This window comes from Bemisia tabaci, chromosome 1, assembly GCF_918797505.1.
Source record: "Bemisia tabaci chromosome 1, PGI_BMITA_v3".
Lineage (NCBI taxonomy): Eukaryota > Metazoa > Arthropoda > Insecta > Hemiptera > Aleyrodidae > Bemisia > Bemisia tabaci.
In genome coordinates, this window is record NC_092793.1 from 28,010,036 (window position 1) to 28,033,000 (window position 22,965).

The 22,965-nt window shown below is 36.5% G+C and overlaps 1 protein-coding gene across 1 annotated transcript; it reads left to right on the forward strand.

The window, feature by feature from the left end:
- Positions 1–188: 188 nt before the first annotated feature.
- Su(z)12 (Polycomb protein Su(z)12) lies at positions 189–22,578 on the forward strand. The gene is made up of 12 exons (XM_019057524.2): positions 189–367; positions 2,375–2,421; positions 3,297–3,486; positions 4,823–4,914; positions 6,162–6,339; positions 7,692–7,951; positions 9,749–9,923; positions 10,519–10,763; positions 11,850–12,094; positions 13,677–13,862; positions 16,105–16,430; positions 17,147–22,578. Exons 1-12 carry the CDS (start codon positions 268–270, stop codon positions 17,179–17,181), a joined length of 2,079 nt encoding a protein of 692 aa, XP_018913069.1. The 5' UTR covers positions 189–267; the 3' UTR covers positions 17,182–22,578.
- Positions 22,579–22,965: the final 387 nt, after the last annotated feature.

Below are 22,965 nucleotides of genomic sequence, written 5' to 3' on the forward strand. Positions count from 1 at the left end.
TAAAGATTTAGTATGATTTAGCTGCTGGAAACCTTTTCAAAAAGTGTTTTATGAGTTTTTTTTTTTTTAACTTCCAGATTACCACCAAAATAACGGACCATTCCGTTCCGGTTTTGCTTTTGCCGGGTACTCTAGGTTCAGGAGTCCTGAATCCATATTTGTATTCAGCTACGTCACAGTATAAACAAATCAGACACTGTCACCACTGTCTTCTTCTCCTGAATTACCTTACCTGTAAGAGTCAGTCCGTTATCAACAGTAATTAAAATGCCTCACAAAAAACGCGAAAAAGAACTTTCTTGTGCAAAAAATTCCAAAAAGGATAATACCCAAGCGGATCATGAGCTGTTTCTGCAAGCTTTCGAAAGTAAGTCTCGCATCACGTTTGTTTATTCAGGTTCTCTTGAGGTTACCAATGTTTACAACCTCCTCTCGCTTCCGAAGGATTTTTCTGTCATTTTATCACTAAATCCCTCATCTGACTACTTTTATACCTTTAAACAGCTTTTATAACAGTCATTGCAACTCATTAATTTCCAATTGCCTCCGCTGTTCCTGATGAAGATGATGACCGAAGCTTCCATTGTTTACTGAACCGAACATGGTACTTAGGGGCCAGATATCATCGGGGAAAACAGGCATACTTCCAGACACTTTTTATGAGTCGCAACTATACTTAAGTTGCTCTAGAGCCTCTGATTGGCTGACAGTTTAGTTGCAATTCATTGATGTCTGAGTGCTGACAGTATTCGGCCCTGTAGTCATGCCTATGTTTCCGCTTCCTGTAAACCTTCAAATTTTCATTTTGGGTGTGTGCCCATCAGTTATCATCCAAACCAGTTATGACTTCAACGGTCATTCTAATTCAGCTATTGCAGCTAACAGTTACATAACCAAAAGTCATCTTTTAACTTTCGTTCCTGGATACCGTTAACTTACACTGAGTTGTACTGTATGCTGGTCTAACTGAGTGTGTTCAGTTAACCCCTAAATTGTCTATTCTGTATCCTCTCGTTTGATACAGAGGCACAGGAAGCTGATTCTTAAGTCACATTTTCACGACCAATGAGAGATAAGTCAAGAAAAGTGTGGTTAGAAACTCAGCCACAATGTTGGTAACAATTTTGGGGGAAGTTCACTGTCACGTTCCTTTTGAGGCTTAGGCATGTTATGATCTTGCCTCACATCCCAAGATTAGCCTCACACCGTAGATCCGTCTCTTGCTCTTTATGATCTTAGGATTAAGAGATCGGGCATTTGCTACATCCTTTGAACTCTGGATGGCTTGTGAATAATTAGTAGTAGCAAGTACATCAGAGGAATCAATGCCCCAGTCATAACAAACAATTAGCCCTTCGTACAAGTGGAGTATCAAGGCCAAGATACACAATCAGCCTGAGTTGTAGTCTGGCGTCAGTTTGATGATCGGTGCTGAAAATACTGAGATGAAGGCGGACGTCCAGGCTGAGTGTCTCAAGAGATGATCAGTGTGAAACCGTTGCTGGACCTCCTGTATTACTGCTCTATTCACAGACACTCCTATATGGTATTGTGTGTGAGTCATGCACTGGACAACAACTCTGCAGGGCAGACCTGTCAGATTTTAACCGAAGTATAACTTTGGTTGTTTTTGCTTCTCATAGGTAACTCTAATTTATAAATACTGAAGCAGCAAGGAAAGTTCTAGACTTCTGCATTTTTAAAGGTGTAGAGGATGGAACTCAAAAGAAAAATTGAGAGGAATCAGATCAACTGAACAGTGTCATAATGAGCACACTCTGAAGACTTCCTTTTCATCTTACAGTTGGCCCTTGTCATAACAGCTCTCTTTATAGCAGATGAATCGCTATAGCGATAAGATCAACTGGTTCCTTGACGTTCCTATATTAATTAAAATGGATTTTTTTGTCTCCTTTATAACGGCAATTGCTTAATAGCAGCGAAATGCTCTGGTCCCTTGATATCCGCCACAGAGAGGGCCAACTGCACAATAATGTAGGCGGTCAGGGTCTCCCTTTGCCTGGTTAGACTATTTTAGTTTATCCTTTTGTATTTTTTTATATTGTAAAAATAAATAATTGAATCAAATTAAATTGCATAGCCGTTACTGATTTAAGGGTTGTCCATAGTCATTCTGTCAAAAGAGAAAAAAAAGAGAAGGTATGAAAGAAAATTAGGCAACTATGAAATGCAGGTAAATTCGCCTGTGGTTGAATTCGTCCAATTGGTCCGATGTCATACAAATCATACATTTTTGATGGAATTCATGGTCTCATTTTTAGTTTTCACAACTTCAGAAGTCCACTAAAAACTCTAACGTTCATTCTAATCTCTTTGCCACCATTACTAACCTTTGTATTCAAATTGATTTCAGAACCAACGCAGATTTATAGATTCTTGAGGAATAGGCATGCAGAAAAGGTAATTTTATCATTTCGTAACTCATATTTTACATCTACTCTGTATCATGTTTTAAATGTTTGGGAATTATTGCAATTATGAATATCAAATACAATGAATACTGAATTTTTCCCAAGGTATGAAGGTTCTACTCTGGGTCCTGTACCTAATTAAACACCAGTTCTTTTCCTGATTGATGTTACTTTCTTTTCCTTCCCTTAAGATAATGAAGCATTTATTGCAATAAAAGCATTATGCTTTTTTAATGATCTGCTTTTGAACGTTTAAGTTGTCATAGAGTCTATGTACCCTTGAAGGTTTCACCCTCTGATTCCTTTTCATCCAAGATTGTGGAGCCAGCTTAGAGAAATATTTTCTGATAAATTTTTTCTCAGTCAATGAAAGTTCCAGAATTCAACTTTTTTTACAACTTGCATGACCACCTACTTTTTCTAAATTTTCATCGCTGTCAAAAGAATTTGCTCCTCCAAAATTTTTGCCTGCATTTCTGATTTTTTTTTTTTTTTTTTTTTTTTTTTTTTTTTTTTTTTTTTTTTGAAGACCTAAAAAATTGGGAGAATCCTTATTATAACGTAGAAATACATGTAAATGTGCTAATGCCTCATCAGTCCTCTTTTCAAGAAATTCAGGTGGAAATTTCGGCACATCCCCCTCCACAGTCTTTACTGTCAGGTGCCTAGTAATTTTTTCAGTTAAAATTTGATATAAAGGAAAACTTATCAATGATTAAGTCATTAGTTTTCCTAGTTTTTAGCTGCTAAACAATATCTCGTCTGGCATCCTAGGTTTTAAATTTTGTCCTGATTAATAATTGATTACCTCTGTCCTTATCGTCTTTGCAGTCTATCTAATTAATTTTTCTTTCCATTCCTTAGCCTCTGTTTCTGAATCGCACTTTAAGTTATATGAAGCAGCGAATGTCTCGAAGTCATGCTGGACGCAAGAACTTTCGTGTTGACTCCTTACTGAAAATTGTAGAAGCTCGAAACAAGGTTCAGGCCTTGCTGCCCGTAATGACCCCTGGTTTCATGGTCCTCACATTCCTGGGTTTCTCTAATGCTGATGGTGTGTTCTTAGTGTTTCGGTTCATTTTGCAGATCACTGAATTTTCCATCTGAGACAGAAAGAAAGAAGAGGTCTAGGGACCCAAACTTTTTTTCAATATTCTTGAATTGTAGATGTAAAGACGGCCATCCAAGTATTTTTAACTCAGTTTATGGCCCTGAAACTTTGAATTACCTTTTTTCTAAAAAATTTTGATCTGCTCCCTGCCATGTTGATCTATTATTTTTTTTTAAATGAAGACTAATTATTTCCAAATGTGCCTCCAGCCTTTACTTCAAATTTTTGGAATCGATTTTGCAAAATGTCTCTAAATTCAATGGGTCACCATGCAGGGGATGGTATAGAACTAGGTCACATGTGCCCACTTCAAAATCTCACTCAAGAAACCATTCACACAACAGAAAATTCGAAAATTAACTCCTGAATAAGGTATCAAAAAGTTTTTATAGAAGTTAGATCACAGAAATGACATAATTTGTATTTTTGCCATTTAGCTAATGTTTATTGTATTCACTTAGATCTTGTTCAGGAATTGACATTTAGCTTCCCCGTTGTGTGATTCGTTATCCCTGTGAAATTCTGAAGTGAAAGTATGTTGTAACTTGCTTGAATTCATACTTTGTGTTGAGACTCAGTCAGTGCGCTGGACAATGAAAGAGTTAAGTGTGGATACTTTCAAATATCTCTAAAAACAGTCAAGATTTCTTCATACATCGTGAATAAGATTTTTTTAAATGGAAAATCGGAATTATTTGTCTCAAGGAAGGCGTGACATCTTGCTTCCCAGAGAACAGGGGCAGGATTCAACTTCTGTATTTTAAAGAGGATCCTTTTCTTGTTTGATATATCGGTGCAAAGAGCATTAACAAGAAAAAAAATTTGCACACATCTAAGGCTGTTGTTTTGCTCTGATTTTTAAATGGCAGCCGGTTATGATCGAAAATTAAGGATAATCAGTTGTTCACTGGTAGATTTAGCTGGAACTTCGTTTACAGGAGCCCTTTATACCAAAAAGCAACATAGCAGATGTTTTCTTGTCTGAAATGAATAATAAGATTTGTGCAACTCGTCAAATTTCTTGATCCTTCATCTTTGGCTCCACATAAAAGGAGTGTATCTTCGGTATAGTTTGTTTTGGCATTTTTTTTTCTTTCTGAAGGGAAAATTTATTTTTCTTTTAAAGATTTTCTTCTTCTGTACCTAGATCAAAATTTTCTCACAAAAAGTAGAATAACTGTGGATAGCAGTTACCTACTGGAGACATTGACTTGTACATGATCAAGTGCCTCTTGATTTTTCACATGGCTGAATTCTTAATCTCTTTTCTTCTTTGCAGGTATTTTTTCAGAGGAACCTGTAGAAATTGAGACACTGTTATTAAAAATTTGCCACAAGAAAAGAAAGGAAGTGTCCTGCCCAGTAAATACGGTAATAAATTTGAAATATTTTTGTCTCTTGCCCTCCTAGGTAAAATTATTTTAAATGAATCGAAGTCTTTGTGCTAAAATAAGAGGAATACGATAGCTCTTATACTGAACATGTGCGTCTGTCATTTCACACACTTTTAGTAAATGGAATTGCATCTAGCTTATGAGGTGATCTACACATTACACCTTACTAACCAGACAGTCATCAGCTTTAATCGTGAAGTTTTGTTGAATCCTGATCTTTTGTCAGGGCTTATTTTGATCATTGAATTTTTTCTGACCTTATCCTGATTGCTGACTACATGTTATGTTGAAGTTATTGACGATCGTTATTTTGGGAGCTGGACTAGAGTCAGTCAAAAAAAAACTTGTTTTCCAAAATCAAAACACAATAGTGCAGAAAATTTGTATTGGCAACTTTTAAAAGCCTACTAAAGTGTTATTTGTTTAAAACAATTTTTCAGGTTGTGCTCCCCAGGTTTTGTGAGGAATAACTTTTTTAATTCATGTGCTTTCTCTCAATCAAATTTTACTCTTTAAGTAGCTCTTTTTGTCTTTTTCAAATGACGACAAGAGACTTGTGATTTTAATCTCTAACTGGTGCTCCAATGTCTACCTCAAAATATTAAAAGCCATGAAAGCTATCAAACCACATCTTGATTAGTCGAAGATTTTTGACACAGCTACCAAGTTGCTTGGCAAAGAGCAAGGGTGCGGCGGAATTTGGGACTGTGCTAAGTTTCTAGATACCATATTTAGCCAACACGTTATTTCTTCATGTCGTCACCTTCCAGGCAAAGTATCACAAGCGCCATGCGACGTTTAAAAATTTCCGCCGCCATTATATTTTTTTACAGAGAAATTGTTCAACGAAGCTGTCCGAAAATTTCACTGAATTTTCTTTGTGCTGCCGATAAAATTTGGAGAAATTTCCAAACAGATTCAACCAACAATTTCTCAGTAAATAAATAAAATGGCGGCGGAAATTTTTAAACGTCGCATGGCGCTTGTGATACTTTGCCTGGAAGGTGACGATGTACTAAATCTTTATTCTTGGGCCTGTTTTACATCGAATGCCAAGTAAAATCTATCGAAATGCTGTCCTTCACAGTAAGCTGTTCTAAAGTCATTGATGATTAACATATTGTATCACTGATGTTCATTTATGTAACACCACCAGGGTCTTCAGTAGGGAATTTAAGTCCTTGTAGATATATGCAAATAAAACATTATTCTTTCGTTTTTCAGGATCCCTTAGGGACATGCTCAGTTCCTCTGAATGTCTCTTCCTTCAGACCATCCAAGGCTGCAACAGTTTCTATTCCAACCGAAGCTTTCACTTTATCAAACGGTCATGTAGTCAAGTCATATCATGTTTTAATTAGGATAGCCACTAGATTATCTGAGTTGGATACTATGGATATTGGTAAATTTCTTTACATCATATTCCTTGCTTCTTTCTCGCAGGGGTGCAGACACTTCCCGACTACATAACCACCAACTGTAATATGAAATGGAGGTACTCCTGCAAGGAAAGAAACTTTATTGCAGTACTTCAGCGGTGAAAAAGTCAAATTTTTCCCAAAGAAAGGTGTCATTTTTTTCCTAAAATACATATGTAAAAGGAATCGATCATAAATTTTTGTTAAAAATCTGGGAAGGTAAATTATATTTGGGGGAAGGCAAAGAACATTCTGCATCCCTGCTTTCTTGTCTGTATTGAAGTGATTGTTTTTCAATTTGGCACCATCAACTTACTTGTATATATCAGTACTACTTATAAAAATTTGTCCCTGAAGAGCTCTTTTACAGTGCAGGAATTTTAATATCCACCAAGAATTCTTGATCCGAATGGACAAGCAAATGTCACTATACGTTATTGTTATCTGGAGAAGATTTAACCCATTGACTTAAACTGACGGCTCCCAGCCATCTGCGCTGCACTGGGCCAAATCTGAAGAAACGGCTGGGAGCCGTCCATCGATTGTTTCCGTTACTTCAGCGGTTCACTTGTACATTACGTTCTCATCAATGTTTATATGAGTAGCGTGACCAACCTATGTCTTATTGTGTACGGTAATTTCTTGCTTTGTTATAGGATTTTCATGTTATTGTACCTTTGAATATGAAACGGCATCAAAATTGTCTGATTTTTGCTAATTTTGCGATTTTTGTGACTTTGACAGCGATATATATCACTAATCAAATCATTTTATTTCAGGTTTTCACCATTTTCCTCAAATTTTGTATTGAGAATGCTTATTATATCGATGTTTAATCTCAGAGGAGTTTCAGGATTATTTTAATCACTCATTCGGACAGCAAAATTTAATCGATAAGTCAATGGGTTAAACAAAATAGGTAAAAACTGCTTTGTATAGAATGCTGCAGTTATTAGGGTATAACAAATTAGGATTTGTCCCAGCTTTCTTTTTTCTAAATTCCAAAAAACACTTCAAAGTGACCAGTTTCACCTGATTCATACCAGCTTAAAACAAGAGTAAACTCATCATTCTATCCCTCTCTAATCCTGTAGCAAGTGTCATGCAAAAGATTGAGGTAATGGAGGTTAAAAAAGTAGCTTCCATAACGATTTAGTGGTTAACTTTTTTATTTTCCGTCCAAAATATGTAATTCTAGTGAATTAATTTGTATTCAAGAGCATCCTATCATCTTATTCCTAGGTTATTTTGCAGCGTATTGTGTTTTGTCTTTAGAGTTTGTAGTTTTTTTTTTATGCACTTAATTGTTTGTTCTGTTTTGTGGCTGGTTCATCAGGAGAGCCTGCTGAGAAAAAAATAAAACTCTCAAAGCCAGACAATCTGGAAAATGGAGCAACCACAAATGGCAAAGAAAATGGAGAAAAAGGTAGTGAAAGGTGCTACGCCTGGGGTGGAGATCTTACCGTGTACGACAAACAGAATCGTTGTCTGCTTGAGGATGGTGAATATGAGTTACCGCTGGAGCCCCTTGATGATCCCCACAAGCCAAATCTCCAACCAACTACTTGGGAGTTTATTGACCCTCCACTTCAATTGGTAAGTTTTTTTGCCTTTCATTACCTCGTAAAACATTTTCTTAATCAGTGACAGTTGATTTAAAATGCTGTTGATTTTCGCTTTTCTTTTCATTTCTTTAAAAGCCGTTATTTCAAAGTTAGATCAATATAAAAAAATACATAAGTGGAGCATCTGCTTCCTATTCATGCCTATCAAAAATCGCTCTCTTAGGCTTTTTCGAGGCTCTTTTAGCCAATTTTCACTGTCTCAGATCCTGAAATGCTGGATCCATACATGGCTCATCTGAATTAAAGGTAAAAAATAAAGCTTTGTTCAACTCAGTTTTCTTTGAAGTTTGGAAGCGAGATGTAAAGAATAAAATTTAAGCTAATCTTAAAACATACTATTGGCCTCTGAGAACTAAATCAATATTATGTGTTCTGGAGGCTAAAATGGTCTCAACGACTTTTTGATAATTATTAATTTTTGCCATACGCAAATCTGATTCCACATTTTTCTTCAAATAATTGATTAGGTGGTGTCCCAAACAGCTCTGGGGCTTCCTTATGTGAAGCACAGTGTTTTTTGGATGGTTTTGCCCTTTTTTTCTCAATCACGGTGAAAAATATCATCAAAGATATAATGTTCATAGGTAATTTTGGAAGAAGAACCAAATTCACTCTATCCTCAATCATTGTAAATTTGTTTTTGTTGAGATTGGCTATTTTTTGGCTACCTTAGAGCAGGTTAGTCATTTAATGGTCACTCAAAGCTGATTCCTGACTTGTAGATTACACAGATTGCAATTTCCTCTCAAGAACTACGTACTTTGTTCTCCTGAGGTATTTAAAGTTTTGCACTAAAGTCTATAGGAGCTATTTTGATGTTCCTTCCAAAAATGTATCTATGGTATACGTGCCCCTACTTTTTTTTTTCTTTTTTACAATTTTTGTCGTTTTCTGTCATTTTGTGATCATGTAAGGTTAAATATGTCACGTTGGATATCGACTCACAGGTATTTCCTTACAATGAATTTTAAGGCATTGATGCAAAGTTGATTGCTGATATCCTTCGATATTTGTTTTGAGGATTCATCATTTTTTTACTTTCAAAAGATCCTTTCCGCCCAAAATTAACAAGACTTTTTCCAACTTCCTGGTTCAGGAAGATAAAATGAGATCTTTCAAAAAAGAATTCAAATGGAAGCAGTCTCTTAAGAAAAGAAGGTTGTTGGCTTTCATTTTAATTAGAATTTTGATTGAAAGATCTCAGAAGTAGTTGTAAACTTCTTATTAGATCACATGATACATTTTTCAGAGTTGTATTTCAGATCCAATTATAAGTGGTTTTCTCACATTACAGAGATGTTTAGGATGAGATCTGGGGAAAAAAAATTTCTTGATAAGATACATTCGCCTGCCCCAACAATATTCTTTTATTTTTATTTTATGGACACAGTAACCTAAGCCACATTCAGTAGGGCTATTTTCACCCGCTACTCAAAGCGTGTAGTGCATTTTTTTTACCGCTGAAGGCTAGCACATACTTCTTTAGAAATAACTCAAATTAAAATGAATGCGGTGAGAAATTCAATATTTTAAGAAAGTAAATTAATCATAATTATTTTTTCAATTGGATCACGATTATGATTAAGAAAAAATTAATTGGGATCATAATCAATGTTTGATCATTTGTGCAGCTTCTGTGGATACCTTTAACACTCAGACAGAATGAACTGATGCTAAAGTCGATCAAAATTAACTTTCTTTGTGAAGTATATTCTTGAAACTTCATTGGTCCAAAATATTTTCCTCATCTCTATTATCACTTTTATAGGAATTGGACAAAGCCATGGAGATGAGCGGTCATCCGAAACTGAAGTTTCGATTAGAATGGGTCAAAGCCAAAAACAAAGATGGAACAATCGTCTATATGGACAAGGATCTCGAAAAACCATTGGATGATCAAATCTCCTTAGATAATAATAGCAATAAAGAAAACAACAAACCAGGTAAGTTCATAGTTTAGTAGATCTTAGCAATAAATTGGCCTAATCAAAAAGAGAGCTGTTTTTTTGAAGACATAATTCGGTTTCTGCCATTGACCTAAAAGTCATGAACTGAAAAAGCCACCCTTATAGTCCTTGTGTCAAAGGAATTGGGGTGCACACTCTGCAAAGGTTACTATGAGAGAGACGGTAATCTAGCATTTCAAGGTCATTCATTATTCTGTTGTGATTTACTACTCTGGCACTTTTAACAGCAATGTTAATATAATTCCCTGTCAGAAAGCGCACTGATATTATGGCAAAAAAGCTCAGTGAGAAGTATTTTGTTCTCCATGAATGGGCGCAGTATTCAGCTGTCTTTACAATCAGGATTGTCTCTTATAATGTGGGAATGGTATGTAGCCATGAAGACACAATATCTGCGATCGCTGATTTGAAGAAAGGAGTAACTAAAGTAAGCATGTTTGGTTCATCAAGAAATCTAGGCTCATTTTCATTAAGATATATTGTAGTCTAATAATAAGCTAGAAATTATTTATTAAAAAGCTTCCTTCAATACCAAGACTTCTTTTTCTGTTTCATTTGTTCTAATTTCTAGAACGATGTGTTGTCCGCCACCGGAAATCAGAAGACATGAAGGTCACATCACAGCCTTCTCCGGGAGTGGTGCAACCAAAAAGGCTCCAAATCGTTTATCAGTTCCTGTATAACAACAACAGTCGGCAACAAACCGAAGCGAGTGAGGACCTACACTGCCCATGGTGCTCTGTTCACTGCCGTGTTCTCTATGCACTTCTCAAGCACCTTAAACTCTCTCACTCCCGCTTCACTTTCACTTACGTTGTACGTCACTTTTCAACATTTATCATATTTTTACTTTTCTCCATGGTGTCTAGGACTTATTATATTTGGGAATTGCAGCAATTCATCCAGGAACGAAAAGTATCGAGGAAAATTCAGGAAATCATTAGAGAGTGAGGCTGTTGCTTGAATTAAGAATTACCTTGAAAGTAGCAGTTTTCTGAGTACATTTTAGCAAGAAATGCCTTTTTAAAAGCTCAAAACAGCTTCTTTCAACTACAAATAAGAGGCAGAAACTCTTGGTAATGAAAAAAAAAATTTCATTCGCCTGAAATTTATGACATTATATGAAGTGGCAATCCATGATTTCAACCACCGTGAATCCAATAAGACATAGACATGGCTGCTGTATTAGGTCAGGGGTTCTCAGCTTTTTCAGCTTGCAGGCCCCCTAAGCTCTCCCTGCTAGTTTCCTAGCCTCCGTGTGCGGTTAGTCCCTTGTAAGACTTAGTTTTTTCCGATTCAAATCTTAGAATTCTTTTTTTTTCAATCTATTCTACCCTTTTTTCAAGATCCCTCCACTTGTTCTTGGCAGCCTGCAGGTCGAGAATTGCTGCACTAAAGTACCATCTTTACTCTTGATTTTATAGCAAATTAAGAAAAAATTGTTTGTGTTTCGGAATTTGGGGGTTTTTTGCCCCTTTGTAGGTCTTTGCTAGGTCGAATTGTTTGATTTGGTCCAAATGTGTGGGACTATTGCTATTTTTTGCCTAATCTGGCAAGCATATACGTATTTGGAACCTTGAATTTTAGAGACTGTTTGTAGGATTTTAAGAGTTTATGAAAACTATTTAGTGAGAAGATTTTGGGATTGATAGATAGGAGATTGATTTTGTCTCTGTGGAGCCTATGACATAGTCGGAAAACAATTTTTTTTTTGAATATTCAAAGATTTACAGCAACTCTTTTGACTGACTTGCCAAGCATGCCAAAAATAGAACCTTCGATTTTAAAGACACTTTTCATAATAGTTTAGAAAGTTGTAAAAATTCTTGTATTGTGGATCGCTTACATCTTCTGAATATCAAAAAATGATTCTATGTTCATTATTTGATACTTTTGTTGCAGCCTACACCGACAGGAGCCCGAATCGATGTGGCAATTAATGATCAGTATGATGGGTCTTTTTCTGGATCTCCAGCAATTTTAGGGTATGCCTTCTCACGCAGTGGTCCTATCCGTAGAACATCTTGCACGAGTCTAATGGTCTGTCACCCCAAAAGACCTCGCCGCCCCTCTCTGTCTGAGTTTAACAACGAACTTGACGACAATGAGTACGATGGACAACGTTCCTTCATGACAGGTCACAGTAGGTGAGTAGAATAACTATTTCATCTGATGGGCCTACCAGTAAGGTTACAAATTAAGTATATTTTTAGATTCTCTTTATCAAAATAATAGCAAACTCAGCCCTAATTCCAAAATACTACCAATAAGAGCCTAATATTATCCTTGCAAATTAATCTCCTGCATTGTCTGTCATCTTGCTCAATTCAATGATGCTGTGCGCTGTACCGATTGCATTCGTCTTTCCTGCTCAAATGAGGTATACCTTTTAGTTTCAACTTGAGTGCGTTTTTTCATGTCTGAAACCCCAATTATCCTTTCTGTTTCACAAGAGGGAACTTGATGGGGCTGGAGACAAAAATGTGCCTCCTTCGATTTATCGGAAATTTGACTTATGAAAATTCCTTTTCAGTAGAAGTCACTAAGTTTAGGTTTAAATTAATTGTGAAAGACCTAAAGTTTTGATAAGTATCACCTTAATGAAAAATCTCTCTAAAACAAGTACAGTAAAACCTGCTTATATCGGATCGCATCCGGACTGGCCGCAATCTGCGATGTAAGCGGGTTCTGATAAAAGCGGGTTTCGATGTTTTTCGCCCGAAGTTGCGGAAATAATGGGTTTTTACCCAGCCGACCGTTAACTGTGTATCAGGCGTACTCCACCACCTCCACGCACGTGGGAACTGAGTTCCTCTTTCAACACATTACGCTACTCTGTGACGTACTGCACCACGGGACGAGAAAAACAGGTGTGGAATGACGGGAGGGGGAAAACTCGGGAGTCTGTGTGTGTGTGCGTGGTCTCGCTCCTTGTTGTCGCAGATCAGAGAGGGAGGAGGGGGAGGGGAATTGGGCAATGGGCCGCGTGCGCAGAAAGTGCAGCGTCTGCATTTCACGCATGATGTTAACACAATAGCCAATCAGATCGAATGCACCTGTTGTCATTTATGTAAACAGATGATTTACGACATATGACAGATGACATACGAATCAAAAATCTATCACAAAAAACCGTTCCGTCAGATTACTCAACTGACTTTTGAGGCTATGCTTTTGTTTTGAACCAATCGATATCATTACAATCTCACTTGTTTGATGTATCGAATACGATCTATTGAAGTCTTTATCAGTCACGTCTCACATGGCAATGAGGCATGTGACCGATTCGTGTGCCCCCGGTAACGTAATGGCATCTCCATTATCTTGATTCTTTTGAATAATTGTTGACGATAAAACATTGTAAGTTTTGAAACTCTGTGCAGAATTTTGGGGGAAAACCCTGTTTATACCGGATTTGGACCGAAATTTTGTTACGATATAAGCGGGTTCCGATATACCCGGGTTTTTTCTTACATTGTTCTTATGGGCAAAAAAACGGCATCGCGCAAAACTTCCGATATAAGCGGGTTTTACTGTAATGCTTTTCATTTTCAACTAATGTTCCAAACAGAAACAGAAAAAAAACCTCTATTTTCGCCTTACCGATTGACGAAGATGATTTTTTAAAACTATCATCAAATATTAATGGACATTGTAGTGTTGTAATTTTTAATCAAATTTCTCTTGTTCAAAGTAATGACAGCAGTTTTTTTCTTCCTTGAAATCCAGGTGTTACCATCACACAATTACTTGTCAGAAAGTTCAACCGAAAGATCTTGACGTTGACAGTGAGGATGAGACCGATCCCAAGTGGCTTCAAAAGAAAACAATGATGATGATTGATGAATTTACAGATGTAAATGAAGGAGAAAAAGAGCTCATGAAGATGTGGAACCTGCATATTATGAAACATGGGTGAGCATGAATATTTCAGTACCCTAAAAACAAAGTTTTCAAGTTCTCAGATAAAATTTTACCTAACCTGTAACCTTTTCTGAAAAAATCATTTGCAGTCTTTTAGGTGATCATTTTGGAAGAAGGAAAAGAAGTGAAGAGTGTCAAAATCATCACTTTTTAGGGCCTCTTGCAGAATGGGGTGTAATCATAGAGTACATAGAGTCGTAATGTAAGTGGGAGAGCTGGCGCCACCTTTAGGCATTTTCCATGTCCCGAATTCCGAGACTCCTGTGTGACGCCGGGTCACTTTTTCGATACATAATCGATTGTTTGCGATACACGGGTACCCAGCCATCCGATGACAACAACAACAACAACAACAACAGAGGAGATAGGGATTACCACGTATTCCACACCGCCATTTTGGATCGAAAATGTATCGAAAAAGCGACCCGAACTCGGCGCACGCCGGGCTCGGAATGCGTCGAGCAGAACATGGCGCCAGCTCTCCCATTTACATTACAACTTAATGTCCTCTATGGGTGTAATATACAGGTTGTCTTAGACTACTAACACCAGACTTTTTTCTTGGTTAGGTCAAGCTAGGTTAGGAGATCCAAGACCTCATGGACAAATATAGAGAATTGATCCCCAAGAATCCGAATTTAATCTTTCTGAAGCCTATCTTCCCCCTCTCTGAGTATCTCGGGGGGGGGGGGGGTGAGGGAAAGGTTTTGAGTCAGAAAACTGAGGTTTCCATCATAATTTCGAAATTATTTTATAAAAAGCAGAGAGTCCGGAAAAATTTAACCTAAATTGACATCAATACTTCCTAATCGGCCCATTCTAAATCCTGATTCTTGAAGTCGGAGGACTGAGCACTCCATGATAAAATGCTAGGTCGCTCAATTGAAGTAGAAGCCGGAGAAAAAATAAGTTTTCACTAGTAATTTATATCAATGAAACCAAATCGGACAGTCCAGAAGCTGAGGATCGCTTATTTTTGGCTGAACGAAAGTCAGTTTTCTAATTGGCCATCTTATTTCCTAACTAACGAGTGGTCGTGAGTTTTGGGGAATTATGAAGAATTTAAGTTGAGCCCACTGTATTGTCGAACAAAGAACTCAAAAATGCAATCGTGGCAAACAACTGACTGCACCCCAGCTCCCCCTTCTACTTCCTCCTATGCAGTCAGTGACTCTTGCCGATACTTGAGGAGTGTGGAGAATCTCGTACTAAGCTTGTATTTCATTGTTCCTTGTCGAACTGTCATGTAGTCTCAACCTAAATTCTCCATAACACCGGAATCGTTTTCCTTCCAGATCCCTCGACTATTAGATGTAGAATATGATAGCCAATTCAAAAACTGGTTTTGGCTCAGGTAAAAATTTGCAACCTTTGTCTCAATGTATAAGTTCATGAATGGGCAAGATTAAGAGGAGCAAAATAGCTGCCAGTCGGTGCTAGCATGCAAAACTTCAACTATAAGGTGTTCCCTGTATGAGTCCACACCCATCTTTTTCGCCCACTTCTTCCTTAATCTCAACATTAATATTTACGTCTCCTTCAAAGTTAATCCTTGATTAGTCATCTGTAGCATCCACTCAGATTGCTTTGGCAGGAGTGAAAGATGAATTTTTTTCTAAGGATCAGACTATTTGAAGTTTGAGTTGTTAAAGCCTTAACGGCTCATGCTAATCACAAAAAAGTAATGCTTTGAATGATAAATAGAATAATAATTATAATATTATGAATTGCGTAGAAAGTTCCAGAATTTGCTTTTCCTGCTTTCTTCCTTTTGAAGTTCTTGTCCAAGGTGGATGGTTTATCCAATTTCCTCCCAAAAGTTTATCATGAAAAACAGTCCTACTTTTTTCCCTAACTGAAAGAAAGGAAAACACTATTTGAAAATTCTAAAAAAGACAAGTTTACTTTTAAAACACCAGAAAAAATATTAAACATAGATGCAGCATGGAATATTCATGCAAGTGGGAAAGGAAATAAAAGATACACAACTTATGAAACCAAAACCTCCTCTTTTTTAAATTCCAGCAGTATGTCCTATCAGGAAGCTGTTCCATCTCCGATGATTCACTGCTGCCTGCACAAGGCTGCATGTGTATGAAAGTTTTTAAATTCTTTAAGATGCATTTCCTTTATTATAGTGCACTATTTGAAATTTTAATTTGAATGAAAAAAGGGAAGTCTTGTATTTATTAAACGCAGCATATCCATTTTATAAAATCATTTTTTGCTACAGGTTTGTTGGTGATTGCCAGATACCGCTGGCATGCTCGATGTTTCTTGAAGCTCGCGGCAAAGAGCTCCTGATGAAGAATTTGTACCGAAACTTTGTTTTGCATATGTGTAGTTTATTCGATTTTGGTTTAATTAGTCCAGTAACAGTTTATACGACTATCCAAAAACTACAGCAGATGGTGAACAATGATGACAAAGCTAGCAGCAAGCTGTTTGACTCATGCCGAGCTCAGCAGAAATACTGGCTGGAGGAAGGGATTAACAAGCCGTCAACCTCACTTGAACCAAGGAGGCTCCTTCAAAGTCCTCAAAGTCAAGAGTTAAGAGGTAAGTTTTTTCCTTCTTTTTTTTCTGATTAATTTACCGTTTAGAGTTGCACCAGGAGCTCACCAGGGATATTTTGTCAGGAGAATTTATTGAAATTCAAGACAACAAAAGAGGACTTACAACTGGTCTGAAATAAAAACCTGATGGATGTTTTTGAGATTTACTTTTCTCATCTAATAGAAAACGAGCGTGTTGAAAATTTCAGTCCTTTACAACGTTTCTCTTCTATTTAAAAAATACCTGTTGTTTTGTTTGCTACATATTTAATGAACAAGCTGTTAATCAAACAATGTGTGAAAATGTGTGTGGTTTCTGGTTTCTGTTTTGATTTAACACAAGTCTGGCCCAACAGCCAATCAGCTTCATAACAAAAACCAAAGAAAACACAATATACCTGGCCAACCCAGTAGATAAGGGGAAGGAGTTCACCCTCAACATCAATCGCTAATTCTTTCCCTCAAGCATGGGCTTTGAAACAGGAGGTGAGGGGCCGGGAGTGAGGAAAAATTACGGTTCAATTGTGACAGATCTAAGCATTTTAAGAAGTGATGGTGTTCTTTTTTTCTCTCATTGATTCTGAAAGAAATGAGGTAGAACCGCCAGATTGTGGCAAATTTTCGGCATTTTGGAACTTTTTACACCCCTGTTGTCCATGTCTGTTGAAGGCGCAAAATCTCTATTGGTTTTTCCTAACATTTGTGCATTTTTCTTTGCAGAAGGGCGAAGGATGTGTCAGAAGATTTCAAAGTAGAGGAGCTAGGAGATCAGACTTAATATGAGGTATTTTAATTTGTCTCAATTCCCGGCAGACTCCCTGGATCAACCTGTCAGCCTTGAAATGAAAAACAGACAAGATTTTAAGATTTTTATTGGGGGTTTAACATAACGTCTTTGACAATTTTTACGAATTTTAAATTAATTTGCTTGAAGATTTTATATTTTTCTGTTTACTTCCAAGAAGATTACTACATGATTGATCCCTCTCTTGTTCTCCATTTCAATCATTTGTTGTTCCCTTATAAGTTTTTCCCCTTACTTACATTTTAAGTATTTTACTTCTGTTTTATTGTAAGATCAGTTCTCTGTCCATAACTTGTGTTAAATCGATTTTTACTTGTTAGGATCTAGCTAAATAAGTCAGGAAAGTCATCTAGTCTTGGTACCTTAATAACAAGGGATGTTTAAACTGTCCAACCCGGAAGGTGTCAATCAATTACACCAAATGGGTTTTAAATGTCGATTTTTTTCTTGCAAGTACATGTTTATGAGCTTAGCTCATCTATCTAGCTAATCCACTTAAAGGCAACTTTTGCTTGACATTTTACTGTTATGGAAAAGAAAAAATAGCTAGAAGGGGAAGAAAATGTAAGCCCTGTAAAGCTCAAAATGCCAAACCAACCGTATGAAAGTTCTTTGCTTAATATATCAGATAAAAATAGAAAAATAAGTCTTGTATTACTATGTTTGGAGAATATTTTTTCTCTGAAGATCTGTCATGAAGAATTAGAAGAATCTTAGAAAACCGGGGGGTTAAACGCCCTGACTGCTGCGCAGCTCAACTTTCCCTGGGCGCTTTGCGGATTCCTTGTAGGTTAATGTAGCATGCAACAAGACAAAGCTCTAATATTTAACAATTTCTATTGGCTATCATCTTCTTATTAATGATTGTGGGGCAAAGCGGTTCATTCATTTTTGGTAGGTCCTGCAGAAAGAGATGGTAAATAATAAGAATCGATAATAAGCGATCGGAATTGTCAATAATAATGATATGTTACCATGAAATAGAAGACAATTTTGATAAGAGTACCTCACTAATTACTAGAAAAATCACTGGAATCTTCAACAAAAGTAATAATGGAAATCAGTGATCAACATTGAAATTACAGAAGGAATTAATTGAGAGCGCAAGATGGTACTAAAGAACGTGTCGCAAAGTTGCAGAGAAAAATGACCTGAAACGGTCGGAGGAGAAAGTGGCCTCAAGGCAGATAGGAAAGCAGCAAAAAGCCAAAAGGGAAGTGGAAGTAGAGTAAGACCTCTGTATGAGAAGTTAAAGCAGATTGAGAAGGCGCAGGAAAGGGTGATACAGTGAAAGGGGTAGTGGACATGCTCAGCGTTAGGTGTGATGTATTACACCTATGATTTTATATTATCGAATATGATATGATTTGCCGTTTGACCTCTTAAAATAAACAAGAAATACAACACTGCAAGACCTGAAAAAGTTGACTCACTCACATCTCTTCATATAACTCTACAGAAAGTTTCATCTGTAGTATTTGCAGTTGTCAGGGAATATTTTAATGGTCAAGGAAAAGTACTAGTGGCTCTGAGTGGGAACTGAAAACTCAAGGGAACTAGATTGGAAAGCAGATTAGAGAACCTGGAGAGACAAGCATTCTTATATGGTAATCCAAGGCTCATTTGAAAATTTTGAGTGAATGGGATTAACCAATCCTTCCAAATCCCCATGAAAGTCGTCACCACGGTTGTGATTCTCCTATTTTTCTTTGGTTTTTCTGTATTGAATAAAGAGACGCAATTTTCCTGCTTCCGTGTCTCATGTATGATTTTTTCACTGGCTGCTAACTTGCTGTTTGCTATCGTCCTTTTGATTTTTGAGGCAAAAGCTTCCAGTATATTTTCCATCAGAGGATCTTCATTAACCTAATTCAAGATGTGACTGAATACTAGTACCATCGCCAGTGAAGAGGTAGAGAACAATCGAAACTATTCTAGTAATTAACAGAAAAAAATTATTTCTACACAACAAAAAGCGTTGTGAGTAAAAAAGTTGCAGGGCAAAATTTCCATCCAGTTTTCATATGGAACCTCCAACTTAACTTCAGGAAATGATGAAATTGAATCCAGAATTTTTTTTGTGACTGTTGTGGTTAAATTGTTTTCAAAAAAAAAAGACTCTGTCGTAAATATCTCTGAACGAAAGGTGAATTCTGAAAGAATCGTATTTTGTAAAATTGCTCTGTCTTAATGTTGTTATTAGACTAATCATTTTTAAATATCTGACAGATATATACGTTCACAGGGTGATCCAAACCACCTGCATCAGGATTTTTTTTTTTTGGTTATTTCTCATTGGAAAAAAATTGGAATCGGCAAGAACGAATTGAGAACTGACCCCAAGAAATCTAATTTTCATTGCCATGAAGCCTCCTCAGCATGCCTTGGGGGCTGAATTATAGGTTGTGGTTTCTAAATTTGGGATCCCGGCAAAATGTTAATACTATTCTATCAAAATTAGAAAGCTCAGAAAATTTTCACTTGATACTTCATCCAAATGTGCAAAACTGGCTGATTTTTCTCCAAAATACGGATTTCTGAAGGAGAGGAACAGAGCCACCCTCCCCAAAATGCTAGGTCACTAAATAAACGTTAAGGTTTGAGACAAATTTGTCTTTCCAGGCAATGAACCCTTGGAAATTCGACTTCAACGGTCCTGTAGCCCCCTTAAGCTTTGCTGATGCGGTACAGGAGGATTGTAAACTCTTTGAACTTGCAAGTACAGGGTCCCTCTGTGCCTCATCAGGGAAGCCATGAAGGGCTTTTGGACTGTAAAACTCGAATTCTTTGGAGCTAATTACCACAGGAAGCACCTGTTTTTTGAGCCTTACGTCAATGAGTCTGTTGCATGCAGGAGATACGGCCAAGAGGATAAACAATCAACGCTTAAAATCGCTTGAAAATCACGTTAGTCACATCCAAAAAGTCTGAAACGTACCCCTTAGTGTGCTAATTGCTTAGTTATTATCACGCTTTTTCGAATTTACCAAGTCTGCGGGCAGTTTTCTACAGTAGCTGATAGTCAGGGTTGCCCAGGAAGAAACTAACCTAAATAAACAAACAGTTTTGCCAACTTTTCCCAGTTCATGCTTTTATTCGTTTTCTGGTATTTGTTTCCCTCCTCTTCCTTTGTTTTGCAAAATCAAAAGCCCTAAATCAATTGAAATATTGCTCAAGGAAAGTTTTTAACAAATCGCATGACTATTTGTTTATGTAGGTTAGGTTTTCCGAGTCTCTCTCTGGGCAAACCTGAGTGTCTGCCACAATGTAGAGTGCGCACTAGGGAGTAGATTTCACACTTTTTTATGTGCTCAATGTGATTTTTGTGTGGATTTACATGTTGAAAGTCTACTAACTTGGCTGTATCTCTTACACGCAGCAGATCCATTTACAGACCAAGCATTTTGTGGTGGACTGGAAGGGATCTTTGCCCACACCACTAGGAATCAGTATTCCCAACAGGGGTAGGCCAATTTTGGACTACTTTATGCAGTTGATTGTTAAAATTATTCGTACTCTCTGATTTTGATGGAATGATATGAGAAATTATGCTGGGAACTCTAACTTTGAAAATCAGGACCCCTCAGATTCCTCAGACTTGATTCTATAATCATTTCTGCGGTACCCAACTTTGTTTGACCTAAAATAACGAAGGTATAAGCCTGGTGTGGGTGGTCTAAATTACTCTCCCGAATTTGACCCGCTGAATGTGGTTTTTTAATAAATTACTTAAAATAAAGTGGAAAGAAAATTAGCATGAAAGGTTTTCTCCTAAAATAGTATCTTTACACATATGCTTTCTGCCAATAAGTTCACGATTTAAAAGCAGTAACAACTGCTCTTCTCATTGACTAACTGAATTAATTTTGTTCGTGTAGCTATCAAGTCTGGGTATAATTTAAGTTTCAAGTACATTAAATTCAATTTTTTTTTTTTAAACATGCATGAAATGATTTATGCTTGTGACTACTTTCTTTATTCTATAGCTGCTTTCAGACTTTTCTTCACACGGGTAAACAACATATGGTATCTAAGATAAAGTTTAACTTCATTGTATCCCAATGATTAATTTTAAACAAAATGTATGAGGGCCTTTTATTTAAAGATTTCTCCTTTCAAAGATAATAAATATAAAAACTATAAATTTGTTTAGTTGAAATGAGAACTTCATAAGAAGACAAACCATTTAGTGAAATCGTAAGGGAAGAATTTCATAGAGGATTTCTTAGAAAGTGTATTAGAGGAAAGTACTTCAGCTATCTATTTGTCCGAAGAAATGTGTTTTCCTACACTTAGCTCTGGAGTATTTATTTTTTTTTTTTTGTGTAAACTATATTTTTAAGTTTTGTCTTGAAAGCTTATCTCAAATGTATTTTTCCATCAATATCATGATCCACTGACTTACAAAATCTTAACTTAGTTTTTTAATGAGAAGTATGTTTTAATTTTTGATTTGTTTCATCACTTGAGTGACAAATATATTTTTATTTAAATAGTAAAGTAGATTAGGAATTGTTTTATTTAATCGGTTCCTTAGTTTAAGTCAAGTCATTGTCTCTATCATCACATCTGGAGTCACCGCGCCCTGTATTTTGGTGGCAGTTTGAATATCAATTAGTAGAAGTTTTTCTCTTACAGCAACACTGCCAAGTAAAAAATAACTTAATGAACATATTAAACACTAAGTAAACCTAACCAAGTCCAATACACACATGTCAGTCATTGCGCATATCTTTTCAAAATCCACACTCCTGCACAACCCTCACTTGACTGCAGCTAGTATGACACAGTCTTGGTTTCTCCTTTAAAAAATGCATTGCATTTAAAGTTTCTGCCACCAATGTGCATTAGGGATCAACTTAAAAAACATCTACAGGAATGACTGACCTTTGTGAATTGGTCTCGTACTCAACAAACACAGAAAATACACCAAGCACAACTAGCACAGTGAACACATTTATTCTGATTTATAGAAATTCATTCAGATTGAGCATTTATTCCTCAATATATTTTAGTTAACAGTATTTGTCAAAGGACAGAGAATATCCCATTATGAAAAGAAAACATGGTGTGTTCAGTTTCCACAAAGCACTGAAACATACTTGATGCAGAAGTTCCAGCTACGTCCATTTTGAAATTAGAGTACCTCTAATGCCTATTTTGCAGTTGTAGTGTTTTCTTTTAAGCCTTTTATCAACGTTCTTATGTAAAGAGTCAATAATTTGTGTCCTTTGTACTACACCCATGCCACTTATGGAGTTTTCACAGCAAATGTATCACGCACTATGTGAAAGATAATTGTTAGTTATGTCTGTTTTAGAATAAATGCGTCTTTTATGCCAATTTATCACGAAGAATGTTTAATTTATTAACTTGAAATGATAGGCAATTGATGCTCTCCGACAAAAATGAATAAGTACTTATGAATGTAAAAACAGGATAATCGTGCTTTCATGTCTTACAGGTCGTAAATTTCAAAAATGATACAGGAATGAGTCTAATATTTTCTTACAAGCCCAAAAATCCCCAAAAAGAGGCCTCAAAATCTGTACAGTAAAAATTTCTGGGTACTGGTAGCGTAAGTGGTCTTGACCAACGTTAAGGTACATAGGTACCTAAGTTGTTAAAAGCACAGTTGTCACATGATGGGCTTATTGAATGATCATATGGACTACATTTTGCAATATGGAACTATAAATTCTAGCCCGGTTTAAAAACAACGTATGTGCTATTA